This window comes from Panthera pardus, unplaced genomic scaffold (assembly GCF_024362965.1).
Source record: "Panthera pardus isolate Hobbes unplaced genomic scaffold, ASM2436296v1 HiC_scaffold_3, whole genome shotgun sequence".
Lineage (NCBI taxonomy): Eukaryota > Metazoa > Chordata > Mammalia > Carnivora > Felidae > Panthera > Panthera pardus.
The window spans coordinates 28,621,084-28,639,680 of NW_026526876.1; the positions used below are offsets into that span (position 1 = coordinate 28,621,084).

The window sequence follows — 18,597 nt, forward strand, 5'->3', positions numbered from 1 at the left end:
ACAAGGATGGCAAGGAGGCTCTGACTATTCCCATTTTAACTATGAGGATTTTGAAGTGTGAGGGGGCTGAAAGTTCACTGTCACGCAGCAAGTGTCACTGCTGGGACTCCAACCCCGCTCTTCTCAATCCCAAACTATGCTGTTAATGCCATAAGTGGAAGAGAAATGGTCCCGTGAAGTTAAGCAGAAAGTCAGTTAACTGAAACAAAGATGTGGTGAAGTCTCTGAACGCCTTGAGGTGAATAATCCACAGCAGCTATTTCAGACTGAAACAACTCTGGAGGGAAGGCACATTATTCCTTAAGGCCTCCTCAGCCTGCTGGAGATATCCCTGAAGAATACTCAGGTCGCTTGGATCTAATTCAATATTCACCAAGCCTTATGATCTTTAATTTGATCTCCTGGGGATGCCTTCCTCCCCATTCCACCCCCCTCCCCGGGGAAAGTACTTTTGGTACCTGACCAGGGCTGGTCAGCTACCGGCTATACTCTCTGAGATAAAACATCTTGGTCAGGTGGAGGGCATTTAGTCTCTGCTGAGTGAAACTACTGGGAATCGCTTCCTAAAAAGATCAGCTCCAAATGAACTAAAATGGTGTTTCTGATCTTAGAAAATCGAGGGCCTAATCCTGGGTCTTCAGTGACCTCCCTCAAAATGTCCAGAGGGCACACCTTGGAACAACCTACCCAAGCTCTCTAGCCATTTTAATGACACCTATACAGGCCACTTTTAATAAGTGACATCAAGAGACCGTCACATTGTATGCTTAGCCTGGCCAAATATAGCTGTGGGATGAACACAGAATGTCACACGAGCCCGTGGCAAATTCAAAAAGCCATTAGCCAGTTTTTAAAATTAATCAGATGAAGGGGCGCCCGGGTGGCTCAGTGGGTTGAGTATCTTGACTCTTGATTTCAGCTCAGCTCACGATCCCAGGGTCATGGGATCGAGCCCTGCATCAGGCTCCGCACTGAGTGTGGAGCCTGCTTAAGATTCTCTCTCTCTCCCCCTTTTCCCCTCTCCCCTGCTTGCTCTCCTTCTCTCTCTCTCTCTCTCTCTCAAAACTGAAAAATGAAATAAATAAATAAATTAAAATAATCAGATGAATCCCCTGCATAAAGGGGTTCTGGAGGAGAACCCATGAATCTTTAAAGGACTACCATGCCCACAGTCCCCTTCTCAGGGAAGCCTCTCCTAGAGGTTCTTTCTGTAAAACTGCCATGGCCCATGCTTTGTGCATTGCATGAAAGCAACATCGCCACATTGGCCTCAACTGATGACAACAGAAACCCATTAGTCATGGCAAGACCCCAGGCAAAAATGACCATGTTGTGTATGAGGGAGGTCATCAGCTTCTGAGGCCACTTAGTATACAGCTCTCTACTTTTCAGGAGAGCTCCTGATTAGACAGTAACAAAGTGACCTTGTTAGACTCCTCTCTTAGGAAGGGGAAATATTAGATGGACAAAGTATGTGTTGTTCGGGATCGAGTGAGTAGCTGAGCCAGGTCTCCATGAGGCTCTTGGATATCCCAGGCTTAGGGCGTAGTCCCAGTCTTGGGAGGCTTAGAATGCATAGCTACCCCCTCTGGACAGCTTACTCTCTGCACAAATTCAATTACTTCCCTCAAAAATGTTATTTCTGAAACTTAAGACCTGGAACATTTCTGAAATTTTATACTTAAAGCTGCCCTTTGCAGAACGTTTAGATTAAGCTAAAGAACTTCCTGATGCTTATTTGTAAACACCAAATATCTCTATCTTTAGAACCCATGATCTACCGAGTCTGTTTTCTTCACTTATTCATCATCTACCAGGGACATTTTGCAAAGAATAAGGAAGAGTAGGATTCTTTGTCCAAGCAGAAATTGTGTTTCCTCCCCACGCTAATATTTCTCTTCCTTAGCACTTTGCTTCTTAATCGTAGAACCAAGCTTATTTGTTACTTACATGCCAAGCGTAAATTCACTCATTAAACACTAAAGTTGGAGTCACTGGGTAACTGTTTACAGGCTGACCCCTAGCACTGCCACGTTCTTTCAAGAGCACCAAGATCCTTTTCATGGAACTTAATTTTCAGAAACACTTTGAAATGTAGAAGAGTTTAAAACTGAGGTATGAAGTGCCATCTCCAAACCTTGTTATTTAAAAATGTGAAAATACGGGGGCACCTGGCTGGCTCTATCAGTGGAGCATGTGACTCGACCTTGGGGTTCTGAGTTCGAGTCCCACATTGGGCACAGAGATTACTTAAAAAATAAAAAAAATAGGGGCACCTGGGTGGCTCAGTTCGTTAAGTGTCTGACTCTTAATCTTAACTCAGGTCTTGATCTCAGGGTTGTGAGTTCGAGCCCCACATTGGGCTCCGTGCTAGGCATGAAGCCTACTTAAATATACGTATATATACAATAAAATCTGAAAATATTTACAGCTGGCATCCATGTGCATTAAATAAAATCTTAAAATGTGCCTCAGAAAGTAAAGGTACTGATTATTGAGTGCTTACTATATACTAAGTATGATGTTAAATGCTTTGTCCTCTCTTGTTTAATCTGCACAGCAATGTTCTATTTTATATGGATGTTGAAGTGGAAGGAGGAAAATCTGGGTCTAATATATATACTAAGGTGCTTTTCTTACTAGTAGGCAAAATCAGGAGCTGAGAATGGGAAGCCCTACTTTTGAGCCCTGGTCTGCTACTTACCATGTGTCCTCCAGCATGTCCCTTCTCTCCAACTTTCTCGCCTGGCTTTCACTTCCTCCCTCTGTTAGTCATTACTAGTTACTGATTATCATTAATCATTATGATTATTTTTATTTGAAGGGGGTCCTGGCTTCAACAGAACAAGGTCTACATCTATAATTTCACTTATAGTTTTGATTAGTGTGTCTGAAAGATTGAAAGGCAGAGGCCCCTGGGTGGCTCAGTTGATTAAGCATTCAACTCTTGATTTTGGCTCAGGTCATGATCTCACGGTTCACGAGTTCGAGCCCCGTATAGGGCTCTGCGCTGACAGTGCAGAGCCTGCTTGGGATTCTCTCTTTTCCCCTCCCTCTGCCTCTCCCTCACACCCTCACTCTCTGCCTCTCTCAAAATAAACAAATAAACTTTAAAAAACAAACAAAAAAGATTGAAAGGCAAATTTGGGACAACATGAATGGACCTAGAGGGTGTTATGCTAAGTAAAATAAGTCAGATTGAGGAAGACAAATACCATATGATTTCACTCATACGTAGAATCTAAACAAACAAACAAACAGCAGAATCAGACCTAGTATATACAGAGAACAAACTGGTTGCCGGAGGGGAGGGGAGGGGCAAAATGGGTAAAGAGGAGTGGGAGATACAGGCTTTCAGGTATGGAATGAATAAGTAATGGGAATAAAAGGCACAACATAAGGAATATAGTCAATGATATTGTAAGAGCGTTGCATGGTGACAGATGGTAGCTATACTTGTGGTGAGCAAACCATTATGTATAAACTTGTCGAATCACTATGTTGTACACCTGAAACTGATGTAACATTGTGTGTCAACTATACTTGAATTTAAAAAAAACCCAATTTTTAAAAAGATTCAAATGTTAAACCCACGGGGAGAGGTCTCAGGTTAGTACTTATCAGACAATGCTTTAATTCGCAGTTAATGCTTTGATAAGGATTACTTGATAGCCAGCTGAGAACAAGAACAGAACGTGGGTTGAGGTACCGTGGATGGAAAGGTACTCGTGAACGCTGAAGGACCAATGAAGGTTAGATGGCAAAATGCCCCCCAAAAAGGTTTTACCTAAGTACATATTATCTGGAGTCTGCCCGGCTCAGGATATGCCTTAGAGGTTGGCGTGAAGGCAGCGAGTAATGTTCAGGATGTAATATGCAGTCTGGTCTGCCTGAAGTATGAATGAAGTGCTGACAGAGGAGAACCAAGAAAGCAAGCCCTGGGGGAGGGTATAGGGAAAGCCATAGTCAAGAGTTTGGACTTCATTCCACAGTCAGTGAGGAATCTCAGAGAGCTGCTTAACAAGGGCACCACACCATGAGACCTAAGCTGCTTATGGAATAAGGGAAACGGGGTGGGGGGGGGGGGGGTTAGGGTAAGGAAGACAGGGGCTCAAGATGTGGGCAGGAGGCCCTTACAATAATCCAGTTATGAAGTCCTGGAGGTCCAAACTAGGATGGTGGTGATGAGAATAGAAGGAAGAGGGGAGCCTGGGTGGCTCAGTCAGTTAAACAGCTGACTTCAGCTCGGGTCATGATCTCATGGTTCATGAGTTCAAGCCCCATGTGGGCTCTGCACTGTCTGCCCAGAGCCTGGCGCCTGCTCTTGATTCCGTGTCTCTCTCTCTTTCTGCCCCTCCCCCACTCGTGCTCGCTCTCTCTCTCAAAAATAAATGAACATTAACATTAACAAATTTTAAAAAGAATAGAAGGAATGGTGCCATGCTGCAGGAGATATAGATGCCGACTGGATTTGGGGGTTTGCTGAGAAGACACCCCAAGCCACAGACACCTAGGGACGCTGGGCACTGACAAAAAGTCCAAGAATTTCTAGTCTCCTTTCTCCCCGTTCTCCACCCAATCAAAACTGCCCTAACTTGACATCAGTTGGCAAGTTATTGAGTGCCTACGCATGCAAAATAAATGTAAGAGTCATCTTTGCATACCCCAAGCCACGGACAGAAATAAACCTGGCAGAGAGAAGGTGAGGCTAGCACCGCTTTCCGGTCCTTCTTTCCAAATCTGTGGGCACTAGTCTAAAGCTCTAAAAACCTCCTTCCCTGAGAAAGGCAGCCAAGATTACTGATAACCAGGAGATGACTGGGGTCTGGTCTCCCTTCTACCACTGGCGGGGTGCCCCTCTTAATCATCTACTTCTTCTTACGTTGGAGCAGGTATTTCCGAGATGCCCCAAACTCCCTCAAACTCCAGGGCTGCCCTATCTTTCCTCTACCCGTGCATTGTCTTTAATATTACTTTATTCAGTTAAAAACATTTTCCCCTCTCGTTTTCTAACCACGTTCTTTATAAAGCCCAGCACCGACACAGGGCAGAAGTGATGGCCTCAATATCTGGGCCTGGGTTTGGGCATCAAGACAAAGCCAATCGGCCTCCTCCTTCAGCGTGTCTTCTCCGCCCGCCGCCATCACCGCTAGGCCTTCCCGACCGCATCCCGTTCCCACGGCAACCGCGGGGCGCGCGTCCCGGCTCTGGACCGCAGGGCCGCGGCCCCCGCCCCGCCCCGCCCCCTCCCCCCCACGTTCGCGCGCGCAGGGCGAGGAGGTCGCGTTGCCAAGGGAACGGGAGGACGCTAGGCAGCCGCCCCCGCCGCCTCCGCCCCTAGAAAGCCCGGCCGCCGCCGCGGAAAGCTGTCCCCGGGGAGGAGGAGGAGGAGGAAGAGGGGCAGGGTAGAGGGAGGGGAGACGACACAGGAGGGGGAAGAGGAGCACCGAGACGGCCCCCGCGTGATTGATGGGCGGCTCCTCCGCCCTGGACCGGCCCGCCTGCCCCGCCCCTCGGCCCCTTCAGCCCTCGCAGGTGGGGAAGGACTGACCCGCCAGGTAACGGCCTGCCCGCCCCGGCCGCGCGCGCCCCCTGCGCCCCCCGGTCCTCCTCCGAGGCGTGGGGAGAAGAAGGGGGACAACCTAGCCTTTCGACTCCTGCCATTCTGGAGGGAAATCGGGCCGAGGCCTGGAGGCCTGGCCGCTCCCTGTCCCCCGTGCTTTCCTGCCTCAAAGGGACAGGTGCGGGGGCGGGGTGGGTGGGTGGGGGTGGGCTCTGTGGTCACGTGTATTCGCACTCTGGCAGCCGCCCCGCAGCTACAAAACTTCCCCGCAGGCTCCTCTGGTCTGCAAGCCCAGGGTATGGCCGCCCATCTCTGCCACAGTGTCACAATAAAATGAAGAGTCACCGCCAAAGAGCTTTTCTTATGAGCCCCTTACACACACCCCCAACCCAGCCCTTGATTTCTTAAACCAAATTGGCTGGGAGAGTCCGATTATCTGCGCACCCCCCACCCCCCCATCCATCTCATTTCCTCCACTTTCCCTTGGGCCACAGCATTCTCTCAGTAGCGGGGTGTTAGGAAAATTGGCCCCAGATCACTCATCTCTGTTGCTTATATTCAAGTCATTTTTATAAGATTTTAAAACTCTTAAGATTTTTTTTAAAGCCGAGACTTAAAGGAATCCTGTAATCTTTGTCATTACAAATTAATTAAAAGGAGAACTAAGTTCTGAAGTCTTTCTTCCAAGCACCCACTTGTGAAAAAGGGGGACTTTAGAAACCTGATTGTCAGGTATTCATATAGCCATTTAGATTTTGGTTCAAAGGAAGCTTCAGCCTAAAGAGGGGCTTAAATTTACATTTTCTTTATTGCTGAACCAAGAAAATATTCACTTTAATACTTCTAAAAGACCATATTAGAAACTTTTAATAAGAAAAGAGTGAAATAGTTGATGTCATTAAAAAGAGCTCCCTTCAATTCTTTTGACAAGTGTGGTCACTGAGCAGGACAGTATGTATGATATTTTAGAGAACTGAAATATATTCTGCAATCAGAGTCTGTTCTCCTTAGTCAGGGAAACTTGGTTTGAATTCATCACAATCTTACACTAGAGAGGAATACATATGTCACAAAGTTCTTAGAATATTCCTCATTGAAATTTCACAGATATGTAGAATTTTGAGGCCAAGAAGAAGCAGTCGCTCTTCCTTTCAGCAAAGCAGGGCTCATCTCCCTTCCCCACATCCCTCCTACACCCTTCTCTCCTTCTCCCTCTCCCAATTTAATATGGCTTCTTATGTTGATTTTTAAAGCACAAGTTTGGCCCAATCTATTGTCACCAGAGACTTAAAACAGAAGTGTGCATGACCATGAGTGGATTTTAAATTGAGAAGCAGTTCAAAGGTGAGAAATGGGAGAGAATACAGGGTGCTATTTTAGAAACATGTGCCTTGCCCACATTTTATTGTCACCCCCCCAACACACACACACACACACACACACACACACACACACACACACACACTCCCTGTCTGTATTTGCTGAGGAAAAATTTGGGGGCTTCAAATGGCCATCTGGTTGAGAGGCCCACTAAACTGAGATCTGCAAATTAAGCATGATCTCATGTGAACTTACTTCCATACAGTTATTTCTGTTTCTTGTTCATCCTGGGCAGTTTTCGAACCTGCAGTACAGTATGAAATTCAAGTGATACTTCAGAAAGGTGGAAAGTGTTTACCTGTTTACTTAAACTGTGGTGATCTCCTAATAATCGGTTTGCCTAGTGCCTATGGTATTTGTTTACTCTCAGAGAGTACTGGGGTATTTAAATAAGAAAGCACTTGTGGCATGACGATGCTTCTAAATATACATTTTATAGTAAAGTACAGTAATAGAGAGTTTATGGGAGGGTAAAGAGACTTTTGTAGGTAATTTCAAAGTCCTTTATTTGGTAGGTGTTTGTGAAGTCAGAGGTAACCTAACAAGTAGTTCAAATAGTGTTATTTCCTACCTAGTTAGACAAAGTTTTGCCTCTTGACTCAGGAGCCTCTTTAAAATAACACCACATTAAAGCCAGACTCTATTAGCTAGTTTTTCTATGTGAACTTTGTAACCAAAATGTATCATCCAAGTGGACTCTGGGATGTGTCCCTTTAGTGACCATTAACATATTTTCATTATGAATCCTCATGTTGTCTGCCTGATTAATATTCAGACAGGCTTCTCTTTCCAACAGTGGCAGCAAGGGTTCATCTTTCTGCCTGTTTTAACACCATTGTTTTCTGAAAAGAGTGGGAACATAACTTCATTCTGTGCAGGTACAAATTCATAGGAAAAGTTGAAAGTGATCTTTTAAAGTGCAGTTCCATAAATGACTACTAAGCTGGTCAGAGGCAAACTTTAGGTTTTGTGTGTAGTCTGTGGAACTATCCGTTGGATTATAGTTTCAGGTTCGGACCCTCAAAGACCAACTTTCTGTACTAGAGAGACAGTAACTCTGCAGGAAGCAGCACAAGTTGCTAGATGATATTGCTCAGAGCTAGGTGATAAACCTGGTGAGATTTCACAATGACCAGTCCAGACATGGAGTCACCACGAGTCAGGGGCAACCTGATTTTGCCAATATCTACACAACTGAAAAAAAATGGAGAGGGGAAGGAAAGGTTCAGAATGCAGAGACACCTGAGGGTAGGGATGTTGTCTATCTGATCCTACTGTTTTCCCCAGAACCTACAGCAGCACCTGTCACATGGTAATTATTTAAAAGTGTGTGTAGGAAAGAACAACAAAGCTGGAGACATGGTGCTTCCTGATTTCAAACAATATTACCAAGCTATAGTAATAAAATAGTATGATATTGGCATAAAAGCAGATACGTAGATCAGTGGAACAGAATAGAGAGCCTCAGAAAACTCATGCATATGTGGTCAATTAACTTATGACAAAGGAGCCAAAAATTTGCAATTGGGACAGAACAGTCTCTTCAATAAATGGTGCAGGGAAAACTGGATGGGCACATGGAAAAGAATGAAACTGGACTATATTACACTGTATGCACAAATTAACTCAAAATGGATTAAATAATTGAACCTAAGACCTGAAACCATAATACTCCATAAGTGGTAAGCTCCTTGACCTCAGTCTTGGCAAGATTTTTTCGGATTTGCTACCAAAGGCATCAAAGACAACAAAAGCAGGGCACCTGGCTGGCTCAGTCAGAAGAGCATGCGACTCTTGATCTCTGGGTCATGAGTTTGAGCCCCATGTTGGGTGTAGAGATTACTTAAATAAATAAACTTAAAAAAAAAGGCAACAAAAGCAAATACCAGCAAGTGGGATTCCACCAAACTAAAAAGCTTCTACACAGCAGAGGAAACTATCATCAAAATGAAAAAGCAGTCTACTGAATGAGAGAAAATATTTGAAAATCATATATCTGATAAAAGGTTAATATCCAAAGTATATAAAGAATGTATACAACTCAATGGCAAAACAAAAACAAAAACAAACCTGATTCTTAAATGGGTAGAAGATTTGAATAGACTTTTTTTTTTTTTCCCCAAAGAAGACATACATATGGCCAACAGGCACATGAAATGTGTTCATCACTCATGATGAGAGAAATGCATATAAAACCACAATGAGATATCAGCTCCCCCTTGTTAGAATGGCTAGTATCAAAAAAGATAAGAAATAAAGGTTGGTGAGGATGTGGAGAAAAGGGAGTCACTGTGCACTGTTGATGGGAATGTAAAATGGTACAGCCACTATGGAAAACAGTATGGAGGTTCCTCAAAAAAAAAAACCTAAAAATAAGAATTACCATATGATCCAGAAATTCCACTTCTGGATATTTATCCAAAACACTAACTAACTCCATGTTAGGCCAAGTAGGCCATGGAGGCCAACTAGGTATCTACTGATGGACGAATAGATAAATGGGAGATATATGATATATAATTATATATATATTACATTATATATATATATATATATATAGAGAGAGAGAGAGAGAGAGAGAGACAAAGGCAAATACTGTATAACCTCAAATGGATTAAAAAAAGAAAACAACAAAACTCATAGGCAGAGAGAACATCCAGAGAACAGACTGGCAGTTTCCAGAAGCAGGTGGGGAGGGTGGGCAAAATGGGTGAAGGGAGTCCAAATCACAAACTTCCAGTTATAAAATAAATAAGTACTGAGGATGTAACATACAACATGGTGACTGTAGTTAATAATACTGTATATTTGGGGTTACTGGAGTTACTGGGTGGCTCAGACAAATGAGCATCCGACTTTGGCTTAGGTTGTGACCTCACGGTTCATGAGTTCGAGCCCCGCATCTTGCTCACTGCTGTCAGCTCAGAGCCGGCTTCGGATCCTCTGTCCCCCTCTCTCTCTGTTGCTTCCTCGCTCACGCTCTCTCTCTCTCTCTCTCTCTCTCTGTCTCAAAAATAATAAACATTGAAAATAAAATAATACTGTATATTTGAAAGTTGCTAAGAGGATAGATCCTAAAAGTTCTCATCACGAGAGGAAAACCATTTTAACTCTGTGTGGGTGATGGATGTTAACTAGACTTATCAAATCAGAATGTTGTATGCGAGAAACGAATGTTATATGTCAATTAAAAAAAAAATACCTAGAGAAACCAAGAGAACACTTCTCTGGCCAATCAGCAGGAGGTGCGGGACCTTAGACGACCATACTGCTGAGGTCTAGCAGGCTCGTTATGAACAGCGGCGTTTAATAACCTTGTGAACTTAAATATTTTGGCCATAAATTTAGGCCACGCCAATCCGAGCCAGAGCCCTTGGAAGCACTGGCGCTCCTTCCTTACCTCTCAGGCGCGGTTCCCTGCAATCTGTCTTCAGCCCCGCCGCTCTCTCGGCTAAGTGCTCTCACCAAGGTTATAAATAGCCTGCTCTTCCCAGAATCTCTGAAACTGCACCCACCTGGTTTTCCTCCTGCTTCTCTGGCTCCTTTGCAGTTTCTCTTCCGCTCCATGTTCTTAAGTTGGAGCGTTCCTCAGAATCCTGTCTCGGGTTCTCCTCTTTGCAGCATACCTTCTGCCTTCGACTTCGGTTGTCACCCAAATGCCAGTGGTGCCCAGACCTTCACTTCTCCAGCCAGCTCCAGAGCCCCGTGTCCGACTGCTTGCCTGACATCTCCATGTTGTTTATCTGCCCCTCGTCCAGAATCGTCTGAGGGGACCTTCTCCCTGACCAGCTAGCTGCTGGAGCCAGTAACCTGGGCGGCTTCCTCCACGTTCCCTCTCCTGCGCCATCCATATAATCACCAGCCCTGAGTAGCCCTCCAACCCATCGTGGTTAGCATGGGGGCCCTGGTGTGAGACCCTCTGGGTTCAAATCCCAACTCCACCATTTAGTAGCTCTGTAACCTTAAGCAAGTGACTTACTCCCGCTGGGCCCCGGTTCCCTTATCAGCAAAAGAGAAATGTGATGCTTGCCGCAAGCATGGGCCGGAAGATGAAGTGAGTTCACGTGTGGAAATGTTTAGAACAGTGCCTGGCACTTCAGCAGACTCAGTAAATAGCACCTATGGCCTCCTCCTCTTCCTCTCCCCTGTTGCTACCCAAGTGTGGTCACCATCTTGTCTGGATTATTGTAATATATTCCCAGTGGTCTTTCTACTTCCATTTTTACTCCACCCCCCACCCTCCATTCATTCTCCATACTAGATCTGGAGGGGCCTTTTAAAATGCAAATCTAGGGGCGCCTGGGTGGCGCAGTCGGTTAAGCGTCCGACTTCAGCCAGGTCACCATCTCGCGGTCCGTGAGTTCGAGCCCTGCGTCAGGCTCTGGGCTGATGGCTCGGAGCCTGGAGCCTGTTTCCGATTCTGTGCGTCCCTCTCTCTCTGCCCCTCCCCCGTTCATGCTCTGTCTCTCTCTGTCCCAAAAATAAATAAAAAAAACGTTGAAAAAAAAAATTAAAAAAAAAATAATAAAATGCAAATCTAACCATTTACTCCCCAGGTTGGATCCTTCCAGTGGCGTTGTGTGGCCCTTCCAGTCATAACCCTCCACACTCCAAGTGAACTGGTTCCTGCCTACCCTGCAGCCCTTCTGTTGCTGTCCTCCCCTCTCTCTGCTCTAGCTGCACTGGCCCACCCATTCTTCAACCGCACCAGCACCTTGCTGCCCCCAAAGCTCCTGTACCTGCTGTCCTTTCTGCTCAGCGTCTTGCCTGGCTCACTCCTTAGCAAGCCCTGGGTCATCTCCTAAGGGAACCCTTGCCCCCTAGATCATGCGATGCCCTCCCCATAATAACCATCTCTCATAGAAGCCCACATTTCCGGGGCGGCTGGGTGGCTCAGTCAGTTAAGCGTCCGACTTCGGCTCAGGTCATGATCTCGCGGTCTGTGAGTTCAAGCCCCGTGTCGGGCTCTGTGCTGACAGCTCAGAGCCTGGAGCTTCAGATTCTGTGTCTCCCTCTCTCTCTGACCCTCCCCCCATTCATGCTCTGTCTCTCTCTGTCTCAAAAATAAATAAACGTTAAAAAAAAAAAAAGCCCACATTTCCACTCCATAGTGCTTGTCACAATCAATGTTCCCTTGTCAGTGCTCAAAGGCTTAAGATTTGAACCCAGAGGGTCTCACACCACAAAGGCAAAGGCAAAGGGCATGTTCCTCTGGCCAACTGCTCTATCCCAGTGCCCAGCCTAGTGCCTTAGCTGGAGTAGGAACACAACAATTGTTGCATGAGTAAATTTAAATCACCAAGGGCTCATAACTTCAGTCGTCGCTAATGTAGCTAGGTTTTCTTTTTTTTTTTTTTTTTTTTTTTTGTCAAGTTGTAAAACTTCTCCTGAAGCCTGTGTCTGTCGATCTAACCCTCTCTGAATAACCAGGACAGGATCACTGAAGCCAGCTGATGAACGTGGCTGCATTATTTATGCCGGGAACAGAGGGCTGTAAGGGCATCAACACCAATACAAAGACTCTTTGCAGGCTGAAAGGGGCATCTGTGGCTTTCAAACAATGGCAATTGGATTTGTAAGAGAATAAAAGCAGTTATACTACGATAAATCCAAATATGGCAAAGCAACAAAGAATTGTGCCACAGCACATTCATTTATCTTGTATATGCAGGTTGGGGATTAAGGATCATGTTGCACGAAGCAAGGGACAGGCAGAAGTTCGTGAGTGATGTTCAGTATCTGCGGGACATACAGCACAAAGCGGACTCTGAATATCAGGTAAGTGTGGAAAACTAGAACTATCCTCCCCCTCCGCCTACAGCTTTATGAGAGAATTCAGGGTGCAGTATCAGTGTTTGATCAGCAGTAATCGTTTCGTAAAATCCAAAACCCATCACGTCCTAGACGTGTGACCATGGAAAGCCACTGAACCTCTCTGTGCTTCCTCATCTTTAAAATGGAGTTAATGGGGCGCCCAGGGGGCTCAGTCCTTTGGGCGTCCGACTTCGGCTCAGGTCATGATCTGGCAGTCCGTGAGTTCGAGTCCCGCGTCGGGCTCTGTGCTGACAGCTCAGAGCCCCGAGCCTGCTTCGGATTCTGTGTCTCCCTCTCTCTCTGCCCCTCCCCTGCTCATGCTCTGTCTCTCTCTCAAAAGTAAATAAACATTAACTTAAATGGGGCTAATAATAGTACCTACTTCAGGGTGCCTGGGTAGCTCGGAGGGTTAAGCGTCTGACTCTCAGGTTTCGGCTCAGGACATGATCTCACAATTTCGTGAGTTCGAGCCCCATGTCAGGCTCTACATCGTTGGTGCAGAGCCTGCTTGGGATTCTCTCTCTCCCTCTATCTCTGCCCCTCCCCTGCTCACACTGTCCCTGTCTCTCTCCAAATAAATAAATAAACTCAAAAAATTTAAAAAAAAATAATAGTACCTACTTCATAATATTGTCATGAAAATAAAATAATACTGAAAAAGTATTTAGCACAGAGCTTGGCTCACAAACCTTTGATAAACAAATGACATTTGATAAAACAGCTATCAAGAAAAAAACCATTAAAGAGTTAACTGGATCGACGCACCATTTATAAAATAATATGGCCTTCCACTGTCATCCCACCAGAAAAAAAGGTGTTAGCACATTCTCCAACAAGCTAACTATTCGTCACCCTAGTTACAGTGTTTACATGCAAAAACAAACCAGACAGGGAGCCTGAGGAGTCATGATGTAATTACCCAGAGCTGGCATAGGACAAGCTTGCCAGACTGGGTGTGGGATTCTGGGAGCAGTTAGAAAGTGTCGCTCAGCCGGATGCCCAGAGGTCAACCCTCGCCAATCAAGGAGGCATGTCCTCAGCCTCAGCCGAGGATTGAAAAGTGCTCCTTCCCTTAGAAAAACACAGAACTGTCGTTATCAGATTTTTCTCCTTCTTAGCAATTTCAAATATAACCAAACCTCCTGGGTCACCAAGGAAACCAGACCTATCTTAGTAACCTGATTTCACCTGTATAACACAGCTTAGCTTTGGGATTGGAAACAAAGTCAGCAATTTCCTCCCACAACTTGCCAGCCCACGTACAAGACTGTAAAATTGACGGAATTTCTGTACAATGAATAAGAACATAAATATCTGAACTGGTCACACTGGGAATCCATCTACTTTTCACCAGGATGCCTCTGCCACCTGACCCTCCTTTGGAAATACGTGTTTGAAATTGTCTCCAGAATAGGCATGTAAGAAAATCCATCGTTATTTGATGGTCTGTGCTTAAGAAAATCACACAAATGTGTGGCTTAAAGTCACCACGGTCGTATTTTTCTAATCTCATTGAGCCTTCAACACTGTCCTTTAACAATACTTCTTAAGTACCTACTATGTCCTAAATGAAGTCCCCTCTCTCCCAGAGTTCTTATTCTGGGATTGAAACAAACACTACACACAAGTAAATAAATATGTAAGATAGTTTCAATTACTGATAAATATAAGGAAGCAAATAAACAGAAGTTCTGGGTAGTAACATTTGGCCATGGAGGTAAAAGATGGGAAAGAGTCAGCCAGAGCATCCTGAGTAGCAGGAAAGCAAGTGCAAAGGCCCTGAGGCAGGAACTAACTTGGAGCCCTGGAAGAAACAAGAGAAGGCCAGAGTAGCTGAAACACCTTGACCAAGGGAGAATGTGGCACATGACAAGGTAGGAGAGGTAAAAAGGGCCAGATGATGCCTGAATCTCTCAGGACAAAGCTTGGTGTTAGGAGTTTATACTTATCTCACTGAGAATTATTGGATGATTTTAAGCAGGGGAGTGGTATGATCTGATTTACGGGGAGGTGGGGAAGGGTGGTGATATTTATTTATTTATTTTTGAGAGAGAGAGTGCATGAGCTAGGGAAGGGCAGAGAGAGAGAGAGAGAGAGAGAGAGAGAGAGGATCCAAAGCAGGCTCTGTGCTCAGAGCGCAGAGCCTGATGCGGGCCTCAAACTCAGAAACCATGAGATGATGACCTGAGCAGAAGTCAGATGCTTAGCTGACTGAGCCACCCAGGCGCCCCTGATTTACAGCTTTTCCAGATCACTCTGGCTGCTGTGTGGGGAAAGGACCAAAAGGGGCTAGGGAAGCAGCAGAAAAACTTAGTAAGGAAACCCTGGTAGAAATTTAGGAGAGAAATTATGGCGGCTTGGACCCAGAGGGTAGGAGTGGAGGCGGTGAGATGTGGCCCAACCCAGGAAACAGAAGCAGAAGAGACATCTTGCTGATAGATGGAGAGGCGGAGTGGGAGAGAAAGGAGCGAAGGTTGACTCACATCAACGTGTTTACTTGTCCATCAGCTTCCTCTGTCATCGTCCATTTTAAACTTTTCTCCTTTTTTTTTTTTTTTTCGGACCTCCCATCCCCACACTTTCAACAAAGAACTTCCCTTCCTGTTTTACACACACAGGAAACAAAGCAAGGCCATCAGGTGGGAAGCCACGGCACTCCTCCCCTTCCATTCCAGGCTACGCATCCATCCAGCCCCTCAAGTCCCGAGGGTGAAGTGACACTCTCCCTGCCAGTGCCTGGCCCGAGTTCTTGGTCCACACCCCGCTGTGCCCAGCCCCTCTCCATCCAGGCACTTCTCATCTGTATCATGGACATTTCCTTCCTCTAATTGGCTCAGCCTACAAACCCGTTCAAGTCCCTCCTGTCCTCAGAACAAAAGGACAAAGCTGCCTGAGGACCCTGTGTCCTTCTCTGGCCACAGCCCAAGATGTCCCCAGACAGCTACATTTCTATCACCTCCCCCCTCCCCTCCCCGGCTCCCCATTCATTCCTAACCCATTGTGGCCTGGCTGTCACCTCCCCTCCCCTGAAACTGTTCTCTCACTAAGGTCAGTAGCCAAATCCAGCAGACGCCTTTTTAGGCTTTGTTTTCTAAAGCTTTATCTACATTTGACACTATTACTCTTTTCTTCTCAAAACATTACTCCTTTGCCTTTCTGACATCACACTCTTCTGATTTTCCTTCTGTTCCTGTCACAGCCTTCTCTCTGCCCCTCAAATGTTAATTCCCCCAGGTTTCCATCAGCCCAGTTTTCTTCTAATTCACACGGTCCCTGTGACCCATCTCATCCCTCCTGTGTTTTTAACCACCACTCCTAGACTAACGACTTGAAATCCCGAGTCTCCCCCAAAGTGTCGACATCACGTGCACGCCTGCTTGCTGGGCATTTCCAGCTGGATGTTGCAGAGGGACGCCAGCCTGTTCCACCCCCTGCCATCCTCCTCTGCGTTCCCTCCCTGACGACAGAGACCTAAGCCTGCCCGACTCCTCTCTCTTCCTCACCACCCACACCCCACCAGTTACCAAGTCCTGCCACCATTACCCAAATGCTCGTGAACTTGTGCCTTCCTTCCCATGCCGTTGCTGCCATTCTGGTTCGCACCGCCACCGTTTCTCTCCAGGATTGTTCCATTGTCCTTATTACTGGTCTCCTTGCCTCCAACCTTGGCATCTTTCAGATTGCTTTTTTGAAGTGTATCTAAAATGTGAATTTGACTATGTGGTCGGAATGCATGCAGCTCTTGAGTTATTTCCCCTCACTTAAAGGCAGGCCCAAGACCCAAGAACCACAGCAAGACCAGCCTAAACCTTAACCACGTCTCCGACCTCCTCTTCTCCCTTCTTTACTCTCTTGACAAGGGTGGTGAGGACTGCAGTTTGAATTTAGAACTAAATGGAATGTCTGTACTCCCACCACACCCTTCTTTAAAAAAAAAAAAACCAAAAAACTTTAGGGGCACCTGGGTGGCTCAGTCAGTTAAGCATCCGAACTTCAGCTCAGGTCATGATCTCATAGTTTGTGAGTTCAAGGCCTACATCAGGCTCTGCACTGAGAGGGCAGCGCCTGCTTCGGATCTTCTGTCTCATGTTTCTCTGCCCCTCCCCCACTCCTGCTCTGTCTCTCAAAAATAAACATTAAAAAAATTACAAAAAACAACTTTATTGAGGTATAATTTACATATCATAAAATTCATCTGTTTTAAGTGTGTAATTTAATAACATTTACCAAAGTTGCACCCATCACCATCATCCAGTTTTAGAACATTTCCATCACTCCCAATACCAAAACATCCTTTCCTAACTCTTTCACACTGCTTATGAAATAGTATTGAAATTGTCTTTTGTGTGACTTCCTCTCAATCCGGACCACAGCCTCTTAAGGGCAGTGATGGAGTCTTACTTTTCTATGTTGAACTGAATGCCCTGTCATTGATGTGAGTCAGCATTACCCAACTTGACCACCAACTCTGTTTATCAGACTTAGATTCAGCTGACTTGTAACTATTCCTCAAGGCCAAGTCCACCCCCATTGAGCATTTTCAAAACCACTCACCACAAGGTCTGCAGAAAATAATTATGGTTGTCTTTAATATGTTCTGAGTCTTGTTGAATGAAGTATGTAGCAACCCAGCAAAACTACTTTGAAGGGAACAGTAATAAGTTATTCGTATTATTTAGTCTATCCCTTGTCTTGTTCCAGGAAGGATTTAAAGTAGGGGTTTAAGAATCTGTTACGTGACCTTAATAACCCCTCAATAACTTGGTCCATATATGACTTGTGTGTATCTAGATAATTGACCAAGGTAGACTTTGCATTAGGTCAGTATTGAAATCCTGGGTCATCAATGAGCTTGGCCGGTTACTTGTGGCCCAAGAAATCCCAGCTCTCGCTCCTAGCACAGCAACCTGCTTGGACACTGGACACCCGTGAGTCCCATTTCAGGGTGTACAAATAGCATAAGACCTAATAACTAGATATGACTCCTAAATCATACATTTGCCACAGATTCCTTCCTGCGCTTCACTTGCCTTTAATGAACTGGCTCAAATTGAAGCCCTTGGAAACCTCTTGTATGCACTATTCCTGCTACATCCTAAAATATGCAAAGGCTTGGTACGCACCAAATTAGCAGTGCCTTTACAGGTCTGTCTGCTGGCAACAGGAGAGGTGGGTTAAACCCACCCTGAGTTATTTTGATGCTACTCCTTTCAGTGGTTGGGTGGGGCCCTTTTGAAAAAAAAGAGGAAATAAACATCTATTTGGCATATTACATGCTATTTCGGAATCTGGTAACTAGTACATAATTATATGCCATCTCAGGATCTGGCTCTTATTTCTTCAAGGGTGCTCATGCTGCATAGGCTTCTTTTTTGGTCAAACATGTTTATGTAACTTAAGGCAGAATTTAGCCATTAATGTCTACTGAAAGCTGGAGAGAAAGATTACACTTGGCATTTCAGAATGTTGTTCGGTAATCTGTCAAATGTGTTCAGATGGGTTTCATTTCCCGTCATTTATTCATCCTGATCTTTCACGTACCAGGCAAACGACTCAACATGACGATATAAACTTGTTCAAAGACGTGCTAGGTGACTATACCAGGTAGCAGGGGCTCGGGAACCATCGACTCAGGGGGTTGAAGGAGTAGAGATAATTCGGCTTCCTCTCCCATAGGAGCCAGGTGGGTTCCCTGCTCTGCTCACCTCTGGGGTACATGCTTCTATACTCTTCACAGACAGAACAGGAAAAGAAACTCATTTGAGGGGAATATCATGTCAAATTATTTTTACACCTTTGTTTTTTTAACCTCTTAAAACTAATGAGCTTGAACAATGCCC

General features: G+C 45.3%; 1 protein-coding gene across 14 annotated transcripts in view; it reads left to right on the forward strand.

Moving 5' to 3' along the window:
- Positions 1–5,304: 5,304 nt before the first annotated feature.
- Positions 5,305–18,597, forward strand: part of MARCHF10 (membrane associated ring-CH-type finger 10) — an 83,282-nt gene continuing 69,989 nt past the window's right edge. For 6 of the 14 annotated variants that reach the window (XM_019466627.2, XM_019466618.2, XM_019466631.2 and 3 more), the window contains exons 1-2: positions 5,310–5,558; positions 12,615–12,721. In XM_019466627.2, the coding sequence (XP_019322172.2) occupies positions 12,632–12,721 (90 nt within the window). In that variant the 5' untranslated portion in view covers positions 5,310–5,558; positions 12,615–12,631. Of the gene's footprint in view, positions 5,559–6,816; positions 6,908–10,564; positions 10,749–12,614; positions 12,722–18,597 lie in introns of all 14 variants that reach the window. The other 8 variants (XR_002085010.2, XR_002085009.2, XR_002085007.2 and 5 more) reach the window with 6 other exon arrangements.